This window comes from Symphalangus syndactylus, chromosome 6 (assembly GCF_028878055.3).
Source record: "Symphalangus syndactylus isolate Jambi chromosome 6, NHGRI_mSymSyn1-v2.1_pri, whole genome shotgun sequence".
In the NCBI taxonomy this organism is placed as follows: Eukaryota; Metazoa; Chordata; class Mammalia; order Primates; family Hylobatidae; genus Symphalangus; species Symphalangus syndactylus.
In genome coordinates, this window is record NC_072428.2 from 34,853,142 (window position 1) to 34,879,257 (window position 26,116).

The 26,116-nt window shown below is 37.0% G+C and overlaps 1 protein-coding gene across 5 annotated transcripts in view; it reads right to left on the bottom strand.

The window, feature by feature from the left end:
* Positions 1-26,116, bottom strand: part of NELL1 (neural EGFL like 1) — a 932,871-nt gene that overhangs the window by 216,565 nt on the left and 690,190 nt on the right. For all 5 annotated transcript variants that reach the window (XM_055282142.2, XM_055282141.2, XM_055282138.2 and 2 more), the window contains one exon: positions 1,301-1,396. In XM_055282142.2, the coding sequence (XP_055138117.1) occupies positions 1,301-1,396 (96 nt within the window). The remainder of the gene's footprint in view (positions 1-1,300; positions 1,397-26,116) is intronic.

A 26,116-nucleotide genomic window follows, 5' to 3' on the forward strand; every position in this document is an offset into this window, starting at 1 on the left:
AGACATGTATCCTAAGCTACCCTTAAGTTTCTTTGCTTTTAGCAAGAATTCTTTAGCTCTATGTGGTAATTCTCTTGTGCTGCTCAAAGGTAGTACCTGACTCTTTCATATTTTTTTTAAGAAAAAACAGTTATTATTTGATATATTTTTATTTGTTGATAATGTCACAGAATATAGAAACAGTGGTGCAAATATTGTTCACTGACTTCCTTAATGAACAATTTTAGTTACCTTCTGACATGTTTTTAAAAGGATTAGACTGCCTCATAAATATACAGGCAGTGCAATGTAATAGATTGGTCAGGGTGAGAAATAATAAATGGGCACATTAAAAAAATGTTATCTAAATTCAGAAGCTTCTAAACATGAAGGAAAGGAAACAAGAACTTTGCTTACATCTCTGGCACCAGATGAAGACACCTCCCCCGTCATGTAATAATAAGGATAATAAATACGACATCCTATTTCCATTTTTCTATGCTATGATATGAAACGCAGTAAGTGTGACATTCCAGAGCCAGAAAAAAAACACAATGCAGTGATTTTACCCTAACAAAACACATCGAAAAACAAACTGAAATATTCACTTTTACGTGTCATAAAACCCTTGTTTGCACTGACATATACATTGGCATTGAACATCAAATTTCACTTATATAAAAATAGGAGGACTTTTCCAATCAATAAGAGAGTTGGATTTCACCAAATAGTGCCAAATGTAAACACAACATTTATTGCAAATAGAAAGTTGCACATAATGTAATCTTACTTACACTAATTGGCTTATAATATCAGGTCTATGAACGATAATGTTCCTAACAAACCAATATTAGAATAAAATCTCAAGCACACCAATAAACCTGCTGCTGGAGTTATTTAATGTGGTTTTACGCAAGGAGCATGTGCTGCTAATTTAGATTCCATTGACACAGTAGATTGTTATAATTCTAATAACTGTGTGTGATGCTACCCAATAGATGATAAGTGAGGCAGGTCAGTTCATCAGGCTTTATCTCTAATTAGCACTAAAAATGCACACTGAGCTATAGCAGAGAAAAGACTTGACCTTGCTAAATTAAATGCATTGGAGAGAAGGCAAATGAAGCTCTATTTTCAGAGAGAGGTAGCCTTTTAAGCAATGACAGAAAGGTACCCACTTTGGGAGAGCCACATCCACCATCACAATACAATGTATCAAGTCAACCCACAGTATTATTCCTAAAGAAAGAACTGTTATTCTTTCTGAATCAATCTTTCTACCAATCTTTCTCCCTATCCCCCATAAAACAAGCTAGATTACCTTTCTCGCAGTGGCTTCCTGTGAATCCAGATGGACAGACACATTTGTTAGGAGCCACACACGTTCCACCGTATCTGCAGCCCTCTTCACAGAAAGCTGTTGCAAGAGAACAAAGTATTTATCTTAGATAAAATGCAATAAATAAATTCATAGTAAACAGCAGGAGCATTGAAGCAATTCTTTCTTTGTTGCATAGGGAATATACATCGTATTGATATATTTAAGAATTCCATACAGAAAAAGAAATAAATGTAATAATACCTATTTCACTGGTTTATATGAAATCAACTGAAATAACGGATGTAAAATGTTTAGCACAGGGCTGGCATGTGCTAAATGGTAGCTAGTAGTAACCGCTATAACTCTTACTCTCATTTATACATTTGAAATCAAATAGAATAAATTGAGTAACTAGGAAGGGTAGGGTCAGGATGAAGGTAAAGTCCTTTTTAATGTTCACTATTTTGTAACCTAATCTTTTTCACTAAACATCTCTTATGACAATAAAAATTTTTATGTTCTTTAAAAAAGATTTCTGATAATCGATATAGTTTAATATTTATAATATAAATGTAACTAATCATTTACATTTGAATATATAAGCTGTTTCCAATATTTTGGTAATGAAAACAATGCCTTGTCCTGATAGCCAAAATGCTTAGCACAACCTAAATTATTCCTTTATGAAAAATGCCTCAATGTGGAAATGCTGGTCCCAAGAGTATGGATTTTTAGGTTTTCTTGATAAGCATTGCAAAGCTATTCTTACTCCTTCCCAGTGCTATCCTGTCAGCCTTCCCAGACCAGGTTAGTTCCCCTTAGTACATACTTGCACAGCGTAAAATAGCTCCATGAACCTCTCCATTGCAATAGTAAATACAATTGTAAATTTACATATAATTTATTACCATCTCCTGCTTTATCAGCTGAACTGTAAGACCCATAAGAATAAGTAGCATAATTGTTTTTACTCACCACTGTATTGTAGCCTCAGTATCTATTCACATAGCAGATGCTCAAAACTGATTTGTTAAATGAATTAATCTACATTTTACAGATTATTCTGATAGTAAAACTCTCGTTCTAACAATTCTGCAACTCTTCCATCCAGTTAATTTAATATCCAACCTTGCTGGATAACCAAGAATTTAGTGTACTAAAAGTGCAAAATTTCTCATTAATGAAGATATTGCAACTGTTAACCCTGAGTTTATTTTATTCACAAGAAAGATAGGTGAGCAAATGTTTTAAATTTTAATTGTAGTTTGGAAAAGGCACCCTAGAAAAATGTCATGGTTATATTTTGCCATGATCGCTCAAAATTAATATGAGTTTAACTTCAAAAGCCACATGATGTGTTCGGAAAGTTGGACACTATTCCAAATACGTAGAACCCCTCACAATATTGTTGTTTTCCACATCATTTAATACCCCTTGAATTTAACATTTCATAGCTTCAGCAATTAATTTCAACTTCCTTTGCCTCTGCCAAAGGATAGTGTGTACCTTAGAATTCAAATATCATCTCCTATTTCTAGCATCTTAGAACACTTCGCCTATGCAACAAAACAAAACAAAACAAAACAAAAAAAAGACAGTACCTGCCATGGTAAGTTCATCACAAAAACCGAAATATATAAAATACACATGTACAGATGTATGCAAAATCTCTTGTCCCAAAAATTATACCTTGTGGACTCTGGTAACTGACATTTCAAAGAACAGTAAAGTGTTTTTGCAAGCTAAAAATAACAGATGGAAAGCCAGTAAGAAAAAGTTTCAAGTAGCACCAAAAGAAGGCAGGGGCTTGAAAAGAGAAGGCTCAGCTTGGGTTTCTTTAGTGCAGAGTTGAAACAGCGCTTCATCTAAGTTTTGCAGACCTGGTTAGGAGACTTGATACTGTTTCATGGTAGGTATATGCGTTTGATTTACTCAGTCCTTAAGTAGAAATGATGATACAGTGGAGGGTTTTATGAGGAGAGCACGAGATGCTGTGATGTTCTAAGGATGTGCAGATATTAGAATAAACAGAGTAGTATGATGATTAAATGAGTTAACATTTACAAAGAACTTAAAATGGTGTTCGGCACATAGTGTTATATAAGTATCCTGTTAAATAAAATTAGCTGATAACAGAATTGTTATGACTGTGAAACACGGTCATGGACCAGGAACAAACTGTCTAATATCCAGACAATATAAACCCAATATTAGAATACAATCTAATCATCATCATACAAGATGTTCAGCTTCACCCAAGATGGGCTTAAGACATTCCTTTTTATTTATGCTTGATTTGCTTCCTAACAAGGGTAGTTTTCATTCTTTTCATGGAGGTATCTGATAGGTATATTGTTCTTATTACAGAAATGGTGAACTTGAGGCTCTGAAATCAAGTGTCCTAAGGCTGCATAGGTAGAAAGTAGCAGAGACAAGATTCAAGTAAAGACATCTTTGCCTTCGAAATCTTACCCCTTCCTTACTTGTTACACTGTGGGTTAATCTACAACCCGGTGTTCACAAAGGCAGGTTTATTTTATTTTTAAAATAGTTCCACAAGGGCTAAGGGAACTGACTAAAAATTAAAAGAAAAAAAAGCAATGCCTAAATTGCACATGTTGCATTAAAGGATAGGGATGAAGAGCTATTTAAGTTTATGTACCTATATCTAATTTCTATTTTTGCCTGAGACTAGTCACATTTCTCCCAATCTAGGCACACATTATTTTTAATGATATTTATCTGAAATAACCAAGAAATCATTCCATAGTTGAACCTTAGACAATATACCAAAGTAATTTCAACACAAAGCAAATAAAGAAGGGATATGTCATCAAAAACATAAAATACTTTGTGGAAATTCAAGCTTTCTTTGAACATGTAATAAAATATCAGAAGATACTGATGTATCTTAGTCTAAAGATTGTGCATGGATTATTCATATATGGACAGGCTCTTCTTGATTGACTATGAACTCAGCATTTCAATGAAAAGGACTCTGATATGCAGAGGACTGGTAATTTGCACAGCATTATTTAGTTGATGGCCAAAGCAAAACAAGGAGCTGGGTCACCACTACATTGTCTTTCCAGTTTGTGAGGAGATGGGCTGGCAGAAATTATATGGTCCTAATTCTGGCTCTATATTTATTAACTGTATGAACTACAGCAAGTCATTCCACTCATCTGTGCCTCAGTTTTCTCAAGAAAAAAGCAGCTGAGGATAATAACAACACTCATGCTGGGGGGATTAAATTAAGTTACCAGTGTAGACCCACCCAGCATAAGGCACAGCCAATGGATTGTGCTCACGAACTGGATGTGATTGTTGTTATTTATCACCAGGACTCTGCTTTTCCAGATAACGATACAGTTATGAACCAGTTTATGTTCTAGATTCTAAAGATGCAGCAGTAAGAAGGCAAAGATCCCTGTGTCATGGAGCTTATTCTTTAGTGAGGACTCCTCGTCACTCCTTCCTTAACTTAGTGCCCTTTGTAACATCATGTGGTTTGCAATGAAACTTAGAATCATAGCTGCTTTGAAAACTCAGAGAAACTCAGGTACCATGGATATGTGACTTCGTATGTTGGTTCTTCTTCAACTGCTACCCAGATTCTGAAGTGTGGCAAAAACAGATTGTGTGTGTGTGGGTGTAGGTGTGGGTGAGTGGGTGTGTGTGTGCGTGTAGTAAGATAAACCTGAACTGTTATTATATAGTGCCATTTGTTATTAACTTACTGCCCTGGAGGAGATGTTAGATTGGATCAACTGTAAAATGGTATGCTTCTAATATTGAAAGAACTCTTTTCATTGTGCAAGAAAATAAAATCACAAAACTCGTATTTGAGAAAGGTTCAATCCACAGAAAGAGTACTTTTTTATATTAAAATATAAAATATTCTCAGCATGTAAAATAAAATGTGGGTATTAAGGGGAACAAAATGAGAAGGTGGGTTTGCAGATGCCAGGTTTGTGGATATCCAGTACCATCAACATTTACTCATTTCAACAAAAGCAGTTCTACACTAATAAAAAGTAATAGCCCTTCACTTTCTAAACACTTCTCATAATCTTCTTAAAGTTTAATGGCATATATTTAGTTCCTAGGGACACCCTGAAATCCTGAAACAGTAAGTAAACATACAAATTTCAACACCATCTGTTAAAAGGTAAACCTTTTCTTCCTTCCTAGTTTCCTTGAGGAAGAATTTTCCTTGAGGCGGCATTTTCCTGAAGCTAATTTCTGATCTCTGCCTGCTGACTTTGCTCATTCTACCCTATGGAGGTGGAGGGATTTATTTTGTTGGTAAATTTGGGAAAGATAGATATCAGGATGATGCTGCTCAAGTGGGAGAGGCAGGAGGATGGGCTGGGAAGCTCTGTGTGATTCGAAGCAGACAATTGTTGCATTTCCAGCTTTATTTTAGGTAGCATGTTAGTAGGTATGAATTATATTATTAAAAATAACTGTTTAAATAAATAAAAGCTGGCCACTATAGACAGTGATTACAAGGTGTCAGGAACCAAAGATTATAATTAATTTGACCATGTCTGCCTAAAATCCAAAATGGGAAGGAAATCATTAAAATCTGGTCATGTTCAGCAAAGGACCATGCCCGCCATTCTTCTTTCTTGAGAATGAGCTGACTTCAGACATGATCAGTTTTCCTTACTTCTATAATGACTCTTTCCTCTCTGGCACTCAGTGGATAAGTCGGCCTTTTTCTCTGTTCATTTTTAGCAAGCCAGCTCAGTTTACAGACAGAAACTCATTTCTCCCACCCAGCTCTGTTAATAATAAAGGTGATATCATCACCTTTACATTTGCTTTCTTGTTTCATTCCTCACCTTGTTCGGAGCATATTTATCAAAAGTCCCTCAAACATTTTTGGTTGTCACAAGATGGAGAGAGGAACAATGTGGTCCTATTACTTGGTGAGTCGAGACCACGAATGTTTAAACATCCTACAATGCACAGGACAGCCCTATATGGAAAAGAATGATCTGGCCCAAAATGTCAATAGTGGTGAGGTTGAGAAATTCTGCCCCAACTTTACACAATTAAGTTTATGAAGTGTCTTCAGGAGCAAAATTTTATTATTTTAATCCTGTTTTCCGTTCTTCCCCCCTCTACCTCTCCCCCAAAATAGTTTAAAATATCAAGGAAAGATAAGAGTAAAAATCAGTAACATGGCCAGTTGAATATAAAAACAAACATCCAGATGTCTACAATACTTGCTTTTCATATGATCATTATGTTCTAAAGCACAGAGTATATTACGAAATCTAATTATTTACTTCAAAAATCACTTTCCACAATATCAGTTACTATTTACGTTTGTATCAGCAGTTCCAGTAGCCATTTCCTCTCTCCTTTCAACAGTAATCATAATGACAACAATACTAATGGTAAATTGAAAACTTATTAAATGCCAGGCACTGCAGTAAAGCCTGATATCGTAATTCCATTTCATCCTTACAGTAACACTGTCGATTAATCATATTACACTCATTGTCAGATGAGAAAGCCGGCTTAGATAAGCTCAAGAAGTTATCGAGGTTTGCACCGCTGCACAGTGGCATTCTGGGTTTCGAGCCCAGAGTCTTAACCACATCACTAAGCTTTCTCCATTTAGGGCTCTGCCACCTACTATGTGCAGATAATGTACTAGGTGTTGGGAAGTCTACAACTAGTCATGAAAATTGTCCCCATCCCCAAGAATCTCATAGTGGAATAGCAGAGAGAAAGGCACATAAAACCAAGCATAATAAAATGTGATAAATGCTACTGCAGTAGCACGAACACAGTGTTGAAAGAACAAAGAGGAGAAAATGATTAACTATGCCTGGTGGACTGACGCAAAGCTGCGCAACACAGCTAGCATTTGAGATGGGCCTGGAAGAATGAATGGGCTTTTCGCCAGGTGAAGAAGTACAGGAAAAGGGACATTTCAGGTCAAAGTTTTGTCCTGAGGAAAGGCACTTAATAGAAGAAAATGAAAAGGTGTTTATAACTCACACTGAGGTGAGAGGCTGAATATTTAAAAAGAATGCAGTAAGCCATTCAGAGAAGCAGGGGCATTTTAGAATCTGTGAACCATCCCCTTCAACTTCTCATCTCCCTGCTACCTCTTGGATTTGTTGGTTACCTTAAGGCACAATCATTTACCACCTACATATCTGCATATGGACTTTTGCCCTGTCTATTATTTGAGTTAGTCAGTTTAAGACTATGCATTGCTAACTTTACAATAAAAGAATATGAAATAAAATTTTTATTAAAGACCTTTATGTGCACATATAAACAGAAACATAAAATGTATTCTTAGTATGTGTAATGCATTCTGATATTTTCTACTCTATTCTACTCTATTCTATATCATTTATAAAGTGCAGCTACGATCCAATGACTTGTTTTTGCAATCCACTAAAACTGAAGTTTAAAAACCACTTGTTTACCCTTTTAGTCCATAGCATTTTGTGATAGGACAGGGGAATGAATTTTTTTTTTTTTTTTTTTTTTTGAGACAGAGTCTCGCTGTGTCACCCAGGCTGGAGTGCAGTGGTGCGATCTCGGCTCACTGCAACCTCTGCCTCATGGGTTCATGCCATTCTCCTGCTTCAGCCTCCCGAGTAGCTAGGATTACAGGCACCCGCCACCATGCCTGGCTAATTTTTTTGTATTTTTAGTAGAGATGGGGTTTCACCATGTTAGCCAGGATGGTCTCGATCTCCTGATCTCGTGATCCATCCACCTCGGCCTCCCAAAGTGCTGGGATTTTTTACAGGCATGAGCCACCATGCCTGGCCTGAAGTCTTTTACATTATTCCTGAAATCTTCAAATTGAGATGTTGCTCTTAGTTCTAGAAATATTTATATAAGAAAATGTCTATAAGTGCTATCTTCCATGAATGTAGGTATAACAGAGACAATATGGCCTCTACAGGTGAAAATATTTATTATCCAGGCCTCTGCAGAAAATCTCTACTACAGAGGATAAATTAGATGGGACAGGCATGGGTTGAGGAGACAGATAATACATTCTTCTGCATTTCATTTTTGGCCAGTGTATATGCTTCTCTAACCAGACCGTGAGATTCTTAGGGACTAAGATCACATTTTTTGCAATTCTGAATTCCTGTATATCATCTTGAACCTGTGTGATAATAAACACATATTTGTTATTGAAGTAAATTTATTATATAAGAGAAAATAAAAATTTCGAGAGGATAGTCTTATAGTAACTATATCATAATATTTGAGATAAACATTTAAAGTCAGATCAATCCAGCTTAAAAAAATTTATCAAGAGATTCTGGGGAAGATGGTGGATAGGAGACAAAGCTAACATGTAGCTCCCATATGGATGGACAGAACAGCATTTGGAGACTCACACCATGATCTTTTTGTTCCATGAACCACTGCAGGAACATACCAGGAAAACTGAAGGAATTCACCAATCCTTTGAAAGGTGAAAAACTGTGAGTGCCCAAAATGTGAAAGGGGGAAAAACCTACCTCTGAACACACATCTCCACTTGGCAATCTGAAAATCCAGATCACCAAAGAAGGATTTAACCTTACCTAGAGATGAAATGGTTTTAGGGAGTCGCAAGAAATTTGAAAGTACAAGTAGCACAAGAAATACCTTGAACATACTCCCAGCCTCCACTTTGAGCCCCAGGAAGCCATCCCTTGACTATATCTCACAGGGGACCTCGGGGCAGGCAGCCAGTGGAATTGGGAAAGGGTCTTGGGGCAAAGGAAGCTCCCACCTGAAATTGGCAGTGGTTTTGACTGGATACAAATTTTCTTGAGTGAAGTCTGGGGGATGGGTGGGAGCGTCTGTAGATAGGAGCTTTCTCAGAAGAGTAGCTCATGGCCTGGGGCAAAGCCTGAGCAGAGCACTGTGGGAGTGAGACTGACCTCGCCAACAGTATGGGAGCAGGGTGAGGCCTCTCTCTATCCCCCACTTCCCTGATGAACCATATAACACAGCAGAGGTGGCCAAGAGCCCCTCTGAAACATAATCCCATTGGCCTGAGGACCACTCTCCCATTCCCCAGTGTGGCTGCAGCAAGCCCCACCCAAGGAGAGTCTGAGCCCAGACTTGCCTAAGCCTGCCCCCTCCTGATAATATTTATCTACCCACCCTGTTAACCTAACACAAAAGACAATATCTTGGGAGTTTTATGGCCCATCCCATTGCCTGAGAAACCAAAATACTTACCCTGGCCATCTTAGGGCAAGCTTATAGCCCCCTACTACTACTGCAGCTAATTCTCTCTTGAAAGTACCACCTCTTGGCTGGAGGCCAACCAACTCCATTATAGCAATTCAGGACAGAATAACTCTGATCTCAGAAAGAAGAAGACAACACCTAATTCCACTGCCCACAACATCTTGGCTAACCAGAAGTTGTAAGGGTGTCTATGTGACAACTTCACTGCTAGTATAACCAGCATTCAAGAAAGCCAGCACACTAAACATATCCACAACCAAGGACCCTCATAGAGTCTACTTCACTTCCCTGTTACATCTAACAGAGTAGGTGCTGGTATCCATGGCTGGAAGATTTGAAGACGGATTATGTCACAGGACTTTTGCAGACCCCTTCTAGCACCAGCCTGGAGCATGGTAGCTCTGCTGGGTGGCTAGACCCAAAAGAGCCATAACAATTACTGCAGTCCAGCTCTCAGGAAGTCCCATCTCTGGGGAAAGTGGGAGAGCATTATATCAGGGGATCATCCTGTGGGACAAGAGAATGTGAGCAGCAGGCCTTGAGTTTCAGACCTCTCCACTGAATTAGTCCACTCAAATGAAAAAAAAAAAAAAAGGAAAATAATTCTGGTAATATGACAAAACAGGGTTCTATAACACTTCTCCAAAATCACACCAGTTCCTAGCAATGGAGCCAAACCCAGAAGAAGTCTCTGAATTCCTAGATAAAGAATTTGAAAGGTTGATTATTAAGCAACTCAAAGAAATACCAGAGAAAGGTGAAAACCAACTTAAAGAAATTAAAAAACAGTACAGGATATGGGTGAAAAATTCCCTAGACAAATAGATATCATAAAGGAAAAACAATCACAACTTCTGGAAATGAAAGGCATACTTAGAGAAATACAAAATGCATTGGAAACATTCAACAATAGACTAGAACAAGTAGAAGAAGGAGCTTCAGAGCTAAAAGGCAAGGCTTTCAAATTAACCCACTAAGACAAAGACAAAGAAAAAAGAATCAAAAACATGAACGAAGCCTCCAAGAAATGTGGGATTATGTTAAATGGCCAAACATAAGGATAGTCGGTGTTCCTGAAGAAGAAGAGAAATCTAAAAGTTTGGAAAACTTATTTGAGAGAATAATAGAGGAAAACTTCCCTGGTCTTACTAGAGATCTAGACATCCAAATATGATAAGCTCAAAGAACACCTGGAAAATTCATCACAAAAAGACCATCACCTAGGCATGCAGTCATTAGGTTATCTAATGTCAAGACAAAGGAAAGAATCTTAAGAGCTGTGAGACAAAAGTATCAGTTAACCTATAAAGGAAAATCTATCAAATTCATAGCAGATGTCTCAGCAGAAACCTTACAAGCAAGAAGGGACTGGGGTCTCATCTTCAGTTTCCTGAAACTAAAAAAAAAAAAAAAAAAAAAAAATGTCACACAAGGAATTTGTATCTAGCAAAGCTAAGTTTCATAAATGAAGGAGAGATAAAGCATTTTTAAGACAAACAAATGCTGAGAGAATTCACCACTACCAAGCCAGCACTACAAGAAATGGTAAAAAGAGTTCTAAATCTTGAAACAAAACTTCAAAATATACAAAAAAAGAAACTCCTTAAAGCATACATTTCACAGGACTTGTAAAAGAATAACACAGTGGGGGAAAAAGAACAAGGTATAAAGGCAACAACAAGCATGATGAATAGAACAGTACCTCACATCTCAATATTAACGTTGAATGTAAATGGCATAAACGCCCCACTTAAAAAAATGCAGAATGGCAGAATGGATAGAAGTCCACCAAACAAGTATCTGCTGTCTTCAAGAGACTCACCTAACACGTAAAGACTTAAGGGAATGGAGCAGATAAAGATATTCTGTGCAAATGGACACCAAAAGTGAGCAGGAGTAGCTATTCTTATGTCAGACAAAACAGACTTTAAAGCAATAACAATTAAAACAAAGAGGAACATTATATAAAGATATAAGGATCAAACAGGGAAATATATATGCACCTAATACTGGAGCTCCCAAATTTACAAAACAATTACTACTAGACCTAAGAAATAAGGTAGATGGCAACTTAATAATAGTGGGAAACTTCAATACCCCACTAACAGCACTAGACAGATTATCAAAATGGAAAGTCAACAAAGAAAAAACAGACTTAAACTATACCCTAGAACAAATGGACTTAACAGATATTTACAGAGCATTCTACCCAACAACTGTATAATATACATTCTTTTCTTCAATATATGAAACATTGTCTAAGATAGACTATATGATAGGCCACAAAACAAGTTTCAATACATTTTTAAAAACTGAAATTATATTAAGTATCCTCTCAGACCACAGTGGAATAAAACTGGAAGTCAACTCCAAAGGAACCCCCCAAACTACACAAATACATAGAAATTAAATAATCTGCTCTTTAATTATCTTTAGGTCAACAAAGAAATCAAGATGGAAATTTAAATTTTTTTTGAGTTGAATGATAATAGTGACACAACATAACAGAATCTCTAGGATATAGCAAAAGCAATGCTAAGAGTAAAGTTCACAGCATTAAATGCCTACATCAAAAAGTCTGAAAGAGCACAAATAGATAATCTAACATCACATTTCAAGGAACTAGAGAAAACCAAGCCAAAATGTAGCAGCAGAAAAGAAATAACAAAGATCAGAGCAGAACTAAATGAAATTGAAACAAAGAAATCAATACAAAAGATAAATAAAATAAAATGCTGGTTCTTGAAAAGATAAACAAAATTGATAGAACATTAGTGATATTAACCAAGAAAGAAGACAGAAGGTCCAAATAAGCTCAATTAGAAATGAAACAAGAAATATTACAGCCGATACCACAGAAATACAAAAGATCATTCAAGGTTACCTGAACACCTAATGCGCACAAACTAAAAAATCTAGAGGAGATGGATAAGTTCCTGGAAATATACACCCCTCTCAGATTAAATCAGGATGAAATAGAACAAACCAGTAACAAGTAGTGAGATTGAAACAGTAATTTTAAAATTGCCAACAAAAAAAGTCCAGGACCAGATGGATTCACAGCTGACTTCTATCAGACATTGAAAGAAGAAGTGGTACCAATCTCACTGAAACTATTCCAAAAGACAGAGAAAGAGGGAATCCTCCCTAAATCATTTTATGAAGCCAGTAATACCCTAATTCCAAAACCAGTAAAGGACATAACAAAAAAACAAAACTGCAGAACAATATCCCTGATGAACATAGATGCATACATCTTCAACAAAATACTAGCATACATCTTCAACAAAATACTAGCTAACAGAATCCAACAGCATATCAAAAAGATAATAGACCATTATCGTACCAAGGATGTAGGGATGGTTTAACAAACACAAGTCAATAAATGTGATGTATCACATAAACAGAATTTTTGAAAGCAAAAATCATAGGATCATCTCAATAGATGGAGAAAAATTATCTGACAAAATTCAGTATCACTTTATGATTAAAACCTTCAGCAAAATTTACATAGAAGGAACATACCTCAAGGTAATAAAAAATCAATCTATGACAAACCCATACCCAACATTACACTCAAAAGGGAAATGTTGAAGGCATTCCCCTTGAGAACTGGAACACGACAAGAATGCCCAGTTTTACCACTTCTATTCAACGTAGTGCTGGAAGTCCTAGCCAGACCAATCAGACAAGAGAAAGAAATAAAAGGCATCCAAATCAGTGAAGAGGAAGTCAAATTGTTGCTGTTTGCCAATTGTATACCTAGAAAACCTTAAAAACTCATCCAAAAAGCTCCTAGATCTGATAAAATGAGTTCAGTCAAGTTTAAAGATATAAAAATCAATGTACACAAATCAGTAGCACTGGTACATGTCAACAATGCCCAAGCTGAGAAACAAATCAAGAACTCAATCCCCTTTACAACAGCTGCAACAACCACAACAACAACAAAAAGGCCAGGCACAGTGCCTCATGCCTGTAATCCCACCACTTTGGGAGGCCGAAGCAGGCAGATCACCCGAGGTCAGGAGTTCAAGACCAGCCTGACCAACATGGCAAAACCCCATCTCTACTAAAAATACAAAAAAAAAAAAAAAAATTAGCCAGGCATGGTGGCAGGTGTCTGTAATCCCAGCTACTCAGGAGGCTGAGGCAGGAGAATCACTTGAACCTGGGAGGCAGAGGTTGCAGTGAGCTGAGATTGTGCCACTGCACTCCAGCCTGGGAGATAGTGCAAGACTCTGCCTCAGAAAAAAAAAAAAAAAACAACCTTAGAAATAATATACCACCTAGCCAAGGAGGTGAAAGACCTCTACAAGAAAAACTGCAAAACATTGTTGAAAGAAATTACAGATGACACAAACAAATGGAAACACATCCTATGCTCATGGATGAGTAGAATCAATATTGTGAAAATGATGTACTGCCAAAAGCAATCTACAGATTCAATGTGATTCCCATCGAAGGACCATCATCATTCTTCACAGAGCTAGAAAAAGCAATCCTAAAATTCATATAGAACCAAAAAAGACCCCACATAGTCAAAGCAATACTAAGCAAAAAGAACAAATCTGGAGGCATCACACTACCCAACTTCAAACTATACTACAAGGCTATAGTTATCAAAACAGCATGATACTAGTATAAAAATAGGCATGTAGACCAATGGAACAGAATAGAGAAAGCAGAAATAACACCAAATACTTATAGTCAAGTGATCTTCTACAAAGCAAACAAAAACATGAAGTGGGGAAACGACACCCTATTCCACAAATAGTGCTGGGATGACTGGCAGGCCACGTGCAGAAGAATAAAACTAGATCCTTATCTCTCACCTTACACAAAAATCAACTCAAGATGGATCAAAGACTTAAAGCTAAGACTTGAAACCATAAAAATTCTAGAAGATAACATCAGTAAAACTCTTCTAGTTGTTGGCTTAGGCAAAGAGTTAATTACGAAGAGCCCAAAAGCAAATGCAACAATAACAAACATAAATAGATAGGACTTAATTAAACTAAAAAGCTTCTGCACAGCAAAAGAAATAATCAGCAAACAGACAACCCACAGCATAGGAGAAAATATTCACTAACTATGGACAACAAAGGACTCCTATCCAGACTCTTCAAGGAACTCAAATAAGTCAGCAAGGAAAAAACAAATAATCCTTTACAAAGTGGGCTAAGGACATGAATGGACAATTCTCAAAATAAGATATACAAATGGCCAACAAATATACAAAAAAATTCTCAACATCACTAATTATCAGGGAAATGCAAAATAAAACCACAATGAGAAACCTCACTCCTGCAAGAATGGCCATAATTAAAAAGTAAAAAACAAAAAAGATGTTGGCAGGGATGTGGTGAAAGGGAATACTTTTACACTGCTGGTGAGAATACAAACTATTACAACCACTATAGAAAACAGTACGGAGATTCCTTACAGAACTAAAAGTAGAACTACATTTGACCCAGCAATCCCACTACAGAGTACCTACCTGGAGGAAAAGAAGTCACTTTATGAAAAAGACACTTGCACACACATGTTTAGAGCAGCACAATTCACAATTGCAAAAATATGGAACCAGCCTAAATGCCCATCAACCAATGCGTGAATAAAGAAAATGTGGTATATATACAGCATGGAATAATACTCAGCCATAAAAAGAAATGAAGTAATGGCATTTGCAGCAACCTACATGGAGTTGGAGACCATTATTCTAAGTGAAGTAACTCAGGAATGGAAAACCAAATATCGTATGTTCTCACTTATAAGTGGGAGCTAAGCTATGAGGACAGAAAGGCCTAAGAATAATACAATGGACTTTGGGAATGCAGGGGGGAGGAGGGAGGGGGTCAAGGGATAAAAGACTACACACTGGGTACAGTGTACACTGCTTGGGTGATGGGTGAACCAGAATCTCAGTAATTACCACTAAAGATATTTTCCATGTAACCAACAACCCTGTTCCCCAAAAACTATTTTAATAAACAAATTAATTTTAAAATATTATCAAGCATCTACTATGTGCTACAGTATTATTATATGCTCTAGTAATATACGATCCCTGTTCTCCAGGATCTTTGAGTCTCAAACAGTGTTTGCACTGAGGACAATGCCCACTACTTGCAGGATATATTTAGTAATGTCTGGTGACACTCTCAGTTATCCCAGTTGGATGTCACAACTGCTACTAGTGGGTCTACTGGTGAGTAGAAACCAGAGATGTTGCTAAATATCTTACAGGTTAGCAGTACAGGACAGCCCCGCAACAAGGAATCATCTAGCTCCCTATCTCAACAGTGTCAAAGGTGAAAAAAGGCAGACAGTCCTTCATTCAGTCATTCAATAAAAACTTATTGTGCACCCTCTCTGTACAAGGGATTGCTCAGAACCAGGGCTCAAGTTCTGTTTATCTGTTAACAGAACAGATAAAAATATTTCTGATGGGTTTGTATTCTTATGGAGAAGAGACAGAATAAATAAACGTTTATATTCTTATGGAGAAGAGACGGGTAAAATAAATGTGAGACATAGGATATTAGATGATGGCAAGTGATAGGAGAAAAATAAAGCAGACACAGTGTGGGAAGTGTGTCAGTGGGGAAGGTTGCAATTAAATAGGGTGACATATAACGGGTGATCACTGAAAAGAGATCATTTGAGTAGAGACCTAAAGGGGAAAAGAGTGAGCCATGAAATTATCAAGCAAAGAATGTGCCAGGCAAAGGTTATAGCAAGTGCAAAGGCCCCAAGGAATGAAGTGTGCAGATCATGTAGTACCTTAGAGATCCAAGCAATACTGCCTGTACAAGGTCAAGAGGAGGTGCCAAGACGGAAAACTCTTCTGACCAGAAGGTCAAGAATGGCTCCATAGAACTGATGCTGAATTTGAAAAAGTTTTTGTGAATTTAAACTCTCCAGAATGTAGAAATGAAAGACTCATTAAAAAGGAAGGGCAATTCAACAGATAATCACCAAGAACTTAGGAGTGAGGAATATTTAACCCTAACCTTGTGGTCAATCATGGACACATTTTCCAAACAACCCAAGTACCTGAGTACTTCTTCCATACAGCCTTTGGCTTAGTAAAAGCATGATTCTAGAAACAGATCTATCTTCTAGTCCTGGTTTCACTTCTTATTTGCTGACTGATTTTGACAAATTGCTTAATCTCTGTAAGTATCTCCTTCCCTATCTGTATAATCGGGTCAATCAGGGAACCTGTATCATACTGGTAAAACTGGAATTAAATGGGGTAGTACATGTAAAGCACTTGGCATAGTACCCACCCATAGTGAGTGCTCAAAACGGTGAGCACTTTTTAGATACATCAGCCCCCTTTTCTCTAGGTTAATTCATATAATAGAGAATTTTCTTCTCAAATATCAAAATCTCTTTGCAGTCTGCCTCTCACTAACTGGTGCACACATCAGTGCCAGGGTTTGAGAGCTTGTTGGGCACTGGAATCAACAGCAAGGAAAATGATGGGAGATTAAGACAAAAACGTATGAAGAGGAATAGAATAAAAGATGATGTTCACATTTTAAAATGCAAAATTCAAGAAATTAATTCAGGACTCCCTAGGACACTAAAGCAATATCAAATTATATCTTTGCAGTAAAAACTCTGAAAGCAATTCAAAATTTGGCATTCAGCATTTACAGGAGCACTAGGAAATGGGAGCCGGAAAGGGATATCTGTGAAAAGCAGTTGAAGAGAAAGCCCCTGGTAAGAAGGTCAGAAGGTTTCCTATTGCACTGCCATATCAGAGCCAACGCTTATATTACCCCCGGAGGTCACAGTCTAGAGACTTTTAAAGAGACAAATTCCAGCAGACTCTCCCAGGTAAAAGCATTCTGCAACTTTATATAACTGCATGGAATTACATGTTAAATCTTGAAATAAATACAAATCCAACCTGCATTGATAGTAGCTGGGCAATTTGGGTGGACCAGAGTTCTCAGGAGAGCTTCTTTGTTTCCCACCTCCATCCTGAAACCTGAACAACTTCTCAGATTTGTAAAGCATTTTCTGCTTTTGTTTAAAAAGCATTTCACAATAATCTTAAAAGGTAATTTGTAATTATATCTGGATTCTGGAGTTGGGGAAGCTGAAAGGAGAAAAGTTAGATGGCTAGCCTGGAGAAAGTTAATTATGAGGCTGAGACTAAATTCCAGGTGCTGGGATTCTCATCACACCCAGGATTCAGCAGGACATCAGGGGCCTGAGAAGCAATGCCAATTTCACCCAATGAGAGAAACTGGTTTGAAGTTTTAAATAAGTGAAGAGGGAAGGAGAGGAGAGTAGAAAGAAGGAGGGAGGAAAAGAGGAAGAAGACAATAAATAAAGAAAAGAAAAAACCATCATATCTCGCAACTTAGCCATCATATCCTGCAGACAATACTGTCCCTGCCTCTAACCCCACCCCTTCAAATACTTAACACATGCAGAGACTTGGTCTTTCACACAATGGGCTCCTGGATGTGGGGAGCCTCACACAAATCTCAGATATGCCATTTTCTAGCTATGTGACATTGGGCTCATCTAGAAACTGCGGTAAGCCTTATCTTCTTTTTGACAAAATAAAATGTTAAAACAGCACCTTCTTTATATAGTTGTTGTGAGGAATAATGTAACCGCAGGCCCAGCGTTGTTTCAGCTGCTTCAAAGGTACTAATTATTGTTGACATCATTGGTTTATTAGACATACATGTGGGGAAAGCCATCTTGGGAAAAATACACTGATGTGAGAAATTAAGGCAAATGAAACCCTAATTTACGGGGTTAACAGTCTGTCATATGTATTTTGTTGAAAATTTACTACTTTTAATTCCATGTTTGAAGAGCTCAACCAAGGAAGTAAGCATTAGAATTATTAATTATCATTTTTAGAAAATAAAGAATTCAAAAGAGCTCTGCTTGCTGTAGAATTCAAAAACATATATTCAACCTTTCTTTGGCTGCCTTCAAAGTCAAAACCCAGGGTCCTCTTAAGCGAGCATGTCTGATTAACAGCTGCTTTCATGCTGCACACAGCCGCTGGCACTGGAGCCATCACCACTGCCCAGTGATCTGCCTTTCTAGATGTTTAGCTATATCTCATCTACAACATGGGCTGCCCTTGTTCTTGTGCTAATGTTATTTTTAAAAGGTTTAAGTTCAAATCCCTCAAAATATATTTCTAATTTATAGGCAGCATGGTGGAGGTAAAAGAGCATAGTCTGTGGAAAAACAGACAAATCTGGATTTAATCACCACCTGTGTGACCTTCAGCAAGTTACCTCCTCTGTACCTCAGTTTCCTCACTTGTGAAATGAATAGCTCTTCTTCAAGCTGGGATGAAGTTTAAATGACAAGGGAAATATGAAAGTAAGTGCCTCATATCTCAAAGATTTTTACCTTGCCGCTGTTCACCAGTAGCAAGTTCTATAGCCTTATCCAACTAGGTATAGTTCCTCAATCATGCTGAGTTTGCTTTTTTTATCCACCTGTTTAGCCCACATGATACTGGCCATGAAGGGATCAAGCAAGATGCCTTGTCTGACAATTTCCTGAGGGTGCTATAATGAAGTTTCCATAATATTCATCTTTCTGCCCAGCTGGAGAGCTATTCCCAACTCAGACTCTCAGCTGGAAAGGAATCTACTCATGTCCTCATGTCGAGATCTTTAAAATGCTTCTCCCATATCCACAGTATGCAGAGAATGTGGAATCTCATTAGTGTATTATGATCAAAACAAAGAAAGGACAGACACAGAGTACCCAGGTAAGAGGGACAAAAAGAGGTGGCATCTCACAGCTTCATCCAGCATTTGCAGAGTACACAGAAGAGAAGCAAAGTTTCCCAGAGAAATCATTTAATAACATTTGGGCCTCAAGGACTATATTCTTTCTTTCTCTAAGAGTCGTAAGAATTAAGGACAAGAAAGCTCAGGTAAGAAAAGCAGTTTGCAATAGAAACTAGCCTATGGGAGATAAGAACATCACTGAACAGGATCCAAAATTGATCAAACCTGTTATTAAAGCCACACCAATTAAGGGCCATCCCCAATTTATTTGTGTGTATTTTTTTGTGAGAAGAAATGAGGAATTAATATCAGACCCCACTGCAGGCCTTTGTAATCTGTTTTAAGTAATATTGCACTTAAAATTTATTGAGTTTTTCCTAATAAAGCATGGACCCAGAAATTCTCATCAAACATTTTGAATGTTTCTATGAATTTCTCAGTTAAAAAAATCTTCTAAGTATTGTTCATCCATCCATTCAAAAACTGTCAATCAAAATACTACTATGTGCCAAGTACTCACCTAAGCACTTAACAATAACAATGATCAAAACAGATAATGTTCCTGGTCATATGCAACTTATCCCCTAGTGGAGAAAAATATAAACTAAACAAATAAATATACAATAATCCAAATTATAGTAAGTGATACGGGAAAAACTAAAGCAGGGTAAAGGAGATAAGAAATATTGGTAGAGGGGTTACTATTTATTTAGGATGATCACAGAAGGCCTAATAAATTGACATTTTGGCACAAACATAAAAGAAGACCGAGAACAGGCCAGGCAGATAGTGTGGTGATGAGTACTCTAGACAAAGAGAATAGCTTAGCGTAAAGGCTTCATGTAGGACCATATTTAGTATGTCCAGGAATTGCAAAAAGGCAAAGTGAGTCAGAGGCTGAGTTGTAGGAGACGGTAACAGAAAATTCGTAAAGTATCAGTTCTCCTATGGTCATTAGGATGTTTAAAAACTTTATTTGATTGTTCTGAATGCAATTAAGCACTGGAAGATTTTGTGCTACAGAATGATGTTATGTTACTTAGGTTTCAAGAGACACTCTCTCTGACTAACGTGTTAAGAAAAATAGAACTTGGGGTGGGATAAGCAATGATGAAAGCAGATAAACTAGTTAAAAGCTATTACAATAATTCAGGAGAGAAATTTATGGTCCCCTCAATCAGTGTGTGATGGAAGTGGAGACGTGAGAGAAGTCAATAATCTACGTACTACAGAGATTCACAGACCAGGTAGACCACGTAGTAGAGATCAGATCTTTGTCCAGAGTAGACAAAACTGGGTGAGCAGCATGTCTCTTTACTTCCTCCTATAGAATTAGAAATTAAAGAAGTTTCTTTTTTTTTTTTTTTACTGGAAATAATATGGACTGAATTTACACTTATTTTGTTCTGCCTGGAATTATTTTTCCCATTAGTAAATCGGGTAACTCTTACTTGACCTCCAAATCTCAGCTGAAATGTTCCCTGAACTGGGAGGCCTTGTAATTACCTGATGACCATCTCCAGTCCCAGACCTCCGGTCTAGCTTAAAGACCTGTATTAGCTTCCCAGAGTTGCCATATCCAAATTACCACAGACTTGGTGACTTAAAACAACAACAAAAAATTCACTCAGTTTGAAATCAAGGTGTCAGCTGGATAGGTTCATATTGGAGGATCTGAAGGAAAATCTGTTCCATGTGCTCTGTCCTAGCTTCTGGTGGCTGCTAGCAGTTCTTGGCATTCCTTGGCTTGTAGCATTATAACTCCAATCTCTGCCTTCACCTTTATATGGCTTTCCTCTAGGTGCTCTGTATCAAATTGTCCTCTTTTTCCTTATTACTGGTATCATTTATACCAATCCAATTATACCAGTAATTGGATTTAGGACCCATGCTAAATCCAAGATGATACCATCTTAAGATCTTTAACTTAACTACACCTGTAAAGGTCCTATTCCCCAAATAAGGTCATGTTAATAAGTAATGAGGGTTAGGACTTGGACATATTTTTTTAGGTCCACTATTCAACCCAGTACTGAGTCCCTCCTGTATTCCTCCAGGGAATCTTTGTTGTACTCATATAACATTTCTCATACTGTCCTATAATTGTCTTCCCACTGATCTGTTTAGCCTAATAGATTCTTGAGCTTCTGAAACATACAGATAGTATCTTTCATCTCTCTGTCTCCAGTTCCAAGCAAAATTCCTGCACGTAATACATAATCAATCACTCCTTATTGAATAAATTAATTACAAATCCCAGAGTAAACTTACAAAACCAGCAGAGTTAGCTGAGTCTCACCAGGCCGTTTAAACCTGCCAGAAGAGTCACTCAGATGTTTTCATCTAATGTTGGCCATTTATAAATGGTTTGGCTTCTATTTTGTTCTTCAACAGAATGGAACATACAGGATGAATGAAATTATAAACATATGCATAGGGCAATGAAGTTTTCCTTTTGGATTCTTAACCATATGGACAATGGTGTTTGTTAAATATTAGTGGTTATTAAAGTTTTTTTTTTGAAAGATCTTGCTCAGTAGTTAAATCATTTTTCTCTTCTTTTATTAGCCATTAATAGTGCTGTTAGTTTCCATTTGATGATTCTCAAAATTGGGATCAGGAACTTCCAACACCCAGAATAATACCATATCCAATAGTTATACCCAACAATTATTGGCATTAAGAAAGAATATCAAAGCAGTGAGCATGAGATAAAATGTCTAAATAATTAAATAAAGTGAATCAAAATATCATCCAAAAAGGTTTTAATTCTGTCTCAAATCAGAAAAAAATGGACTTGATGATTACTGGATATAAAAGTTTGAAGCTTCCCAAGCATGACTGCTGAGGTGTCCTATCATCTATCAGATTTTTAAAAACTACTGGCTATGTCGGACAGCAAGTAAAAGGTCTAAGTCTTAATTATCTTAAGAGGTGCATAGTTAATTGAAATGATTACAATATAGTATATTGTGAAACATTTAATAAAAGGCCATATCAATTTATGTTCATTATATTGGCTCCATAGGGCATTACTGTAATAAGATACAGCCATATTGAGGACACATGGACCAATCTAGGATCTCAGACTGATGTTCCCTACAGTAGGTCACCGAGCTAAACTATAATGCAGCAATGTACTGCTACCTACACTGTAGCATTTGCACAAGGAGCAAAGACATAAAGGTCTCTCTATCCACAGACAACATAACATATACATTCCCCAAATCAAATGATCAAAATCAGTCTCTTCCTCTGATTCACTGCTTTAAAAAAAAAAAAGGACACTATTTTACTAGGAAAACACAATAGACTGAGTTTTTTTTTTTTCAAAATAAAGGTATTTCAGAGTGACAGAAAGCATTGTGGATTTAAAATTAAAATCAAGAACCATAACACCATGAAGTTTCAAAACCATTTTCTGGGGTTTTCAGCAAAGTCTTTTTTGAATGCAGTACATTCCCTGAGCAGTTTTTCGTGCTCATAAAACTAAGGTTGATGCTCCCAATACTTGCCAAATAGACTCAGGCAGGTGTTTGTGAATTACATTTCCCTGCAACTATATAGACCATGGATAGGCTAACTATTGTCATACATGTTAATGCTTTTCCAGCTTCCATGAAATAAAATCACTGGTGAGTGGCACGTTTCAACTCCTAAAGTTGTCTAAGGCAACACACATATACCAGTTGCCTTAAAAGAAAGAATTTTTTTCCTCTTGTTATTTTCGCTTTCCATTCACCCATGAGTTGTAGCTCTAATACAGAATTATCCTCTATGATTCTACCCAGGTACATGGTCACCAAATTCCCTTTTGTGCTTTCCTCTACATCTCATTAGTACAGGTTCAGACACACGTGATTTCCTGTTATTTCACTCCTCTGCATAAAGACCTGTGAAAGCTCTTCATAATTACTTAAAGAAGTGTTTCTTGACATGATATATGAAGCCATTCATAATCTGACCCCAGACCAACTTTCCTAAAGTTTCTCTCAATGTTTCTCCATATATGTTACCTAATTATTTGATAAAATTCTCCTCCAGAAAGTTTCCTAGTATTTCACTTGACTCTTTACTCCATAATTCCTTCCCCATTTTTCAATTCAGCCTTCAAGACTTAGTAGTCCTATGGGGATTTTTCCAGGCCCAGATAAATTAAATCATTTTTTGCTCCGTGCTACCACAACCCCTTGCTGGTATCATAGCCCTTTAAAAATGCATTTAGCATGTAGTATGTGCCAGGTAATGTACTAAACATTTTAACGCTTTTTTTTTTTTCTTTTCTTTTAACCCCACCCTAAAATGCCATAAGGTAGGTGCTATTTTTATCCAAACATTATAAATCAAGAAATAAATGCTTAAATATCTTATCAAATTTGTATAGCTCATGAATGGTAAAGCACCAGGCACATTTTATTAAAATTATTGGTTTACATGTGCTTTATTTTTATTCCAGCTTACAAAAGAGAAAGAGCCCTAAAATTCTCATTTCTGTATCTCCCCCAGAGCTCAGCACAGGGTCTGGTACACATAAGTAAGTGAATACCATGTGTTCAATCACTAACTAAAAGGGTGCCACATTCAAAGAACATTCTTTGTTCTGATATATTCTACCATATTTTTACATTTCATCTTATATCCAAAGTCTTCACTCTACTGAGGAAATAGAGCTAAGGTTTGGGAAATAGCCTGAGAATGCCTCTACCTCCTAATGTTATCTTAATGATTCTATCTAGAAAGCCATATCGTATATTAAATAGAAAAAAATTATTCTGGAAGACATTGCAACCCAAGTTGCACAACAATAATTCACCCTGTCTTGGAGCTTCTAGCCACATCAGGTCACAATACTCCTTGTCCTGTCACATCCTTGTTAGCTCAGCCTTTTCAGTTCCAAAGCTTTATCCTCCATTCTCTTTCCAGCTCCTAAGATGGGCAACCTTCTTTTGAACTCCTTACTTCAAATCAGACATGTGCCCCTTTTCTGGACACAATTTGGTCCATTGGTTCCACTTACTACCAATGCCAATATAAGGCACCGGTGGTTACTTTCCACTGGCTCCCAGGACTCTGCCTGGAAAAACCTGCACTTAACTCAGCTCCAAACTTTCAAGAAGGGTGATTAAATGGATAGAAATTCTTACTAATAATAATGACTCAATGTTTAATTTTATATACGTCCATAATTTGTTAAAAGATAAAATTGAAGATCTTAAGAAAAATGACACCTCTAGTAAATGTCCTGTTACAGTTTTTTGTTGTTGTTGTTTGTTTTAGACAGAGTTTCGCTCTTGTTGCCCAGCCTGGAGTACAATGGCGCAGTCTTGGCTCACTGCAACCTCTGCCTCCCAGGTTCAAGCGATTCTCCTGCCTCAGCCTCCCAGGTAGCTGGGATTACAGGCATGTGCCACCACACCCGGCTAATTTTTTGTATTTAGTAGAGACGGGGTTTCACCATGTTGGTCAGGCTGGTCTCAAACTCCCGACCTCAGGTGATCCACCTGCCTCAGCCTCCCAAAGTGCTGGGATTACAGGCATGAGCCACCAAGACCAGCCCTGTTATGATTTTATTCTTCAAACAAGCCAAGCTCTTTTCTACCTTAGGGCCGTTACACTTGTTGTTCCCTTTGCCTAGAACACTCACCTCCAAGTTGTTCACATAGCTAATAGCATCACTTCATTTTCTTCTCCACTCAAATGTCATCTCCTCAGAAATGACTTGCATGACCTAGGATATCTTAAACAACACCACTGCCACTCTGAGCCTTTACTCTGCTTTGTCTTCCTTCACAGCACTTGTCTCTCCATGATGTTCAAGTGTCAGCAACAGCAGCAGCAGCAGCATTGTTAACATTTATAGAGCACATAACTTCTGCCAAAGATTGTCCTAAGCACTTTATATGGATCAGGCACATAATCTCCTAAACTAGCTTAACAGTTGGTTATTCTTATTGTATGCCATGTTATAATAAGAAGTTACAGAGGTTCTGTAAGTTACCCCAAGATCATCTACATAGTAAATGGCTTTTGAGTAGAGTTAGAAGGTGAAGTAGGAGTTTTTCAAGTAAGTGAGAGAGCAAGGCATTTTAGCACAGTGAACATGGCATAGGCATTTTAGTGTGTGTAGTGAATGTTTTGTGATTTTTTCCTGTTAAGCATCTATGCTTCATTAATAGTCACACATTATATATCATATATATTATATATTTAATTTGATATTATAATTTGATATTATATCATATAATTAATATATATTTGATACATCATATATATCAAATATACATTATTATATACTATATTTATCATATATCATATATTAATATTATATCAAATGCCAGATATTATTTATTATATATCATTTATTTAATATATTAAATTTAATAATTGCATTATATTGATATAATTTATTTCAGGAATTCCTCTTACCTCTTCTCTCCATTTATATGGCTTGGGTACAGTTGGCTGCATGTCCCAGTTCCAAGAATGGAAGTATATAACTCAATCAATTCAAAGAGAATTTTTTCTTGATGCTATTGTGGGGTTGGGGCTGGTGGGAAGCACTCTTGATTCAATGGAATTGACTAGCTAGTATAATTCTGGAACTACCAGCGTCCATCTTTTCTTCTACTTGTTAGAACCTGCCTGAGAACAAAGTCTAATGCAGAAAAATTCAGATAGAAGGAAAGAGGAGAGAGAGAAAAGAAAAGAGAGATGTTTCCTCACACTAATTTGGAAGTCTTGAGTCCAGCCATGCTTGCTCTATCCCTGGATTTTTAGT